General features: G+C 42.1%; 1 protein-coding gene across 1 annotated transcript; it reads left to right on the top strand.

Annotated features, from left to right (window-relative positions):
• Window positions 1-30: 30 nt before the first annotated feature.
• On the top strand, window positions 31-3,960 carry LOC138971324 (uncharacterized). Its single transcript, XM_070344044.1, has 2 exons — window positions 31-1,552; window positions 3,274-3,960. The coding sequence occupies exon 1, from the start codon at window positions 315-317 to the stop codon at window positions 1,506-1,508; it is 1,194 nt and encodes a 397-aa protein (XP_070200145.1). The 5' UTR covers window positions 31-314; the 3' UTR covers window positions 1,509-1,552; window positions 3,274-3,960.
• The last annotated feature ends 745 nt before the right edge of the window (window positions 3,961-4,705 follow it).

The following is a 4,705-nucleotide window of genomic DNA, read 5'->3' as shown; positions in this document are numbered from 1 at the left end:
AAAAAACTATACGTGATTTAGTCTCGGTACACAGACTAGACGGCAATTTCTAATGATTAGAGAGGACGCATGCGCAACCAATCACTTTTGGTTTCGCGCGTTACCAGGAAGCTTTCAGAAAGTTTCAGTGCTCATAGAAATGGATTATTCATTTGGATTATAATGTGTTGGGTGAACTTTTTTCTTTGTGATGTGTGCCTCAGAGTGTTTTGTTTCGTGAGGACGATGTCATTAGCTCGGATGAGTCAAGGTGAGAACTGATTTTTCATGATTACATTTCACGCCGGACGCTCGCCGGTTTCTATTTTTTGAAGATGGCGGATTCCGCAGCAAAAAAGGATGCGGAGTCTGCTAGTACAAGTGGTGGACAAAACATTAACAATGAAATGGTGGAAACTGTGCGTGATTTGATGGGGTCGATCATGAGTCCATTTTTGGATAAACTGAAATCTCTGGAATCGAAATATGACGATCTCTTTTGTAACAATGGTGATGATGAAAATCAATCTGAAAACAGTGATCTTGGCGATCAGTCTTTCTCCGTTTTATGCGGTGCTACCGGTGTTTCTATCGGAGATTGTTCCAGCGGTGCTACCGTGGAAAAAGTGAAGAAAAATGAAGCAATTGTTGACCCCGGCAGAGGTTCTGTGGCAGAGGTTTCAACAGAATCAGAATTTGATTTTTGTGTCAAAGCATCAGCTCAGTCAGCGGATCAGCTTGATGATATTTTTGCTGCGATGGAGGCAGACTTGGAAGTTGAAGAGAAAATAGGTGGTGTAGTGGATGAGAAGCTCGCAAACATCACTAAAAGCAGATTCACTGTCAAATTACCAGACCAAAAGCTCAAGGACAAGATGGAAAGTATCCTTATTCCGGCAAACTGTGTGGAAATAAAGGCTCCTATCCTTAATGAGGAGGTGATAGGGAAAGCAAACCTCGACAGAGGTGCAAGACAAAATGACACGCGACTGCTCAATGTACAGAAGCTGATTTCTAAATCAACCGCAGCACTTGTTACGGCAACAAGCAAACTTCACACCTTCACAAAAGAGGGGTGCACTGACAACAGCAGTAGTACCGTGACAGTAGAGAGTACGAAGTTCAGGGCAGAACTGAATGGGATGTTGTCCGCGTGTGGTGATGTTATCTGTCTGTTGGGAACAGCGCAGCAAGAGCTCAGCATCCGCCGTAAATACCAATTAGCTCGCGTTCTGCCAAAGGACATGGCAGCTATTTGCACAAACGAAAATCTCCCGAGTCGGGACATGCTTTTTGGCGGGGATATCGAGAAAGCGATCAAAGGTGCTAAGGAGAATTACAAGATGAAAACTCCGCACACTTCAAGCTACAACAATCGTTTCCAACCATACCAGCGCAAGGGGCACGGTGGTAGGCCTTTTTTAGGTCAAGGGAACACATACGGAAATCAACGAGGGCAGTCTTTCAGTCCCAGAGCTCGGGGGAGAGGTCAGAATCGGGGATTCGGAAAATTCAGAGGAAAACAGTAGACACAGAAGTTTCAAAAACTCCCGATGTGTGCAAAGACAAAGAGGTGAGGGAGTTTTATGATGAAGTTGAAAACATTAAAAATAGATTACAGGAACAAGCAGATCATTTTCAAGCAGGTCAAATTCGTTACTGCCTTTCCTCTTGGAAGGAAGTCTCAATAGATAAGGATATTTTAGAAATGGTACAAGGGATAAACATTGATTTCACAGAGACCCCTGTACAGAGAAAAAATCCTCAAAACTATAATTTTTCCAAAGAACAGACAACAGCAATTGATTCAGAAATTGTCGAACTTCTACAAAAAGGGGTGATAAGAAAAACAGATCACTCGGAGGATGATTTTCTGTCTCCAATTTTTGTGAGACCAAAAAAGAATAATACATGGAGATTAATTTTAAATCTGAGAGATTTGAATGAAAACATGATTTATCAGCATTTCAAAATGGAAACACTGAAGACAGCTTTGGAGCTAGTCACCAGAAATTGCTTCTTCTGTTCTTTGGATCTCAAAGATGCTTATTTTTCAGTGCCGGTAAATAAAGCATCTCAGAAATATTTGAAGTTTCTCTGGAAAGGAGAAGTATTTGTTTTCACTGCATGTCCAAACGGACTAGCACCCTGCCCACGTTTGTTCACAAAGTTACTGAAACCAGTCATGGCCCAGTTACATAGACTAGGATTTCTTTCAACAATCTTCATTGATGATACATTACTTTTTGGAGATTCTGAAAAAGAATGTGTGCAAAATGTAAAAGAGTCATTGTCTCTTCTGGAAAAATTAGGATTTGTTGTGCATCCGGTGAAATCTGTTTTGATACCTTCCCATAAAATAAGATATCTTGGGGTTGAAATTGATTCAGAGGACATGACAGTCACTTTAACAACAGAGAGGAAGGAAAGGATACATAAACTAGCCACTGAGCTGTTACATCAGGGGTATGCCACAGTAAGAACACTCGCAAAGTTCATTGGGCAAGTAGTGTCTGCTTTTCAGGCGGTGAAATTTGGTCCTCTCTGGTACAGATGCATGGAACACGATAAAATTGCTGCTTTGAAGCAAAACAATAATGATTATGACTCCTCTGTGGAGTTCTCTGCCGAAGCCAAAACCGAAATGTTATGGTGGAGGGAGAATATCATGTCATCTGTTAATGATGTGGACACTGATCATGGTGACCCAGATTTCATAATGTTCACTGATGCATCAAAGAAAGGCTGGGGTTGTTCGTGTAGTCAAGGTAGAACAGGTGGACTATGGAATCAACAAGAAGCACAGCAGCACATCAATATTCTGGAATTGAAAGCTGCACTGCTGTCTTTGCAAACCTTTGCTAGGGACAAAACTAACATTCATCTCAGGCTTATGATGGACAATATTACAGCCATTGCATGTGTTGACAAAATGGGGTCCATTTCGGTAACATGCAATGCAGTTGCTAAGGAAATCTGGTCATTTTGCATTATGCGAGGCATTTGGGTTTCATCGGCATACATACCAGGGATAGAAAATGTAGAAGCAGATGAAGAATCTAGAGTACACAATCTAGATACAGAATGGGCCGTGAAGACTGACATTTTAACAAGTGCTCTGGATATTCTAGGTGCTAAACCAGAAATAGATTTGTTTGCGTCAAGGATAAACTGTAAATTCCCTCAATATGTATCATTTAGACCAGATCCAGAAGCTGTAGCGGTGAATGCTTTCACTCTATCATGGTCTAATAAACGTTTTTATGCTTTTCCACCCTTTTGTGTTATTGCCAGCATGCTGCACAAAATCAACAAAGAAAAAGCTACGGGAGTTGTAGTAGTTCCAGACTGGCCCAGTCAACCGTGGTATCCAAAACTGGCAAAGATGTTGATAAACAATCCGGTGCTTGTGTCAGCAAGGGAAAATCTGCTAGTCATGCCCTCAAATCTTCAGGAAAAACACAGACTGAGAAAGTCCTTAAGGTTGATCATTTGCGAAGTCTCAGGATCAGATATCGAATGTCAGGACTTTCGGCACAAGCTTCAAATATCATCTTTTCGTCATGGAGAGAGGGAACTAGGAAAGTTTACGCGTCCTATATCGCAAAATGGAAAAGCTATGCGTGCAGGAGAGGTATACATACCGTTTCGCCGACTGTGAATGATGCGATCAACTTTCTAGCAACACTGTTCAGGGCAGGACTTGGCTATAGTGCCATTTGTGCGGCCAGATCGGCTCTATCTTGTTACTTAGACATTGCAGGATGTCCTCAATTTGGTGAACACTGTTTAGTGAAACGGTTTGTGAAAGGTGTGTTTGAACTTCGACCCGCTTTTCCTAAATATGCGTCCACATGGAATGTGGATGTTGTGCTGGAGCATTTGGAATTGTACTATCCACATGAACAAATAACACTGAAGGAATTGTCATACAAACTTGTAATGCTTTTGGCACTGTTATCTGCGCAAAGATGCCAAACTCTTCACAGTCTGTCTGTGAATTCAATGCATCTTTCCAACTCAAAATGTGTGTTTTATTTGAATGTATTGCTAAAACATTCCCGCAAAGGAAAACACTTAGCACCGCTGGAATTTTTAGCCTTTCCACAGAACAAGGCTTTGTGTATTGTGTCTGTACTCAAAGAATATCTTCGAAGAACTAAGGAGTTTCGGGGATGCGAAGACAAACTGCTTTTGAGCTATCAAAAACCCTACAAACCCATCAGCAAGGACACCTTGGCTCGGTGGATGAGAGACGTTCTCACACGAGCTAATGTGGACACCCAAGTATTTGGTGCACACAGCACACGGGCAGCAAGTACGTCAGCTGCAGCATCACGGGGGGTCCCCATGGATGTTATCCTCAAAGCTGCAGGTTGGAGCAGCGAGTCCACGTTTTCACGTTTCTACCACAAAGCAGCGACCGTAAATTTGGGGCAGTCTCTGTTGGACTCATATTTCTGCAAGGCTTAGGGTGAGTTTCTATGTAATATAAAATTGTATTGGAGGTTGAGCAATATGTCACAAAGGCAATCTCTAAAAAATCATTAGAAATTGCCGTCTAGTCTGTGTACCGAGACTAAATTGAAAGGACAGACGAGGCTTACCTGGTAAGGTGAAGGCTGGACCTGATTTAGTAGAGGTACACAGACTGCGACGGCTGTTCTAATCCCACCCTTAAGTGAGACTGTAATTCCCTCCGCATTTGGGATAAAATTAGGGCACT

Source organism: Littorina saxatilis, linkage group LG7, assembly GCF_037325665.1.
Source record: "Littorina saxatilis isolate snail1 linkage group LG7, US_GU_Lsax_2.0, whole genome shotgun sequence".
In the NCBI taxonomy this organism is placed as follows: Eukaryota; Metazoa; Mollusca; class Gastropoda; order Littorinimorpha; family Littorinidae; genus Littorina; species Littorina saxatilis.
This window is presented reverse-complemented; position numbering and strand designations above follow the sequence as displayed.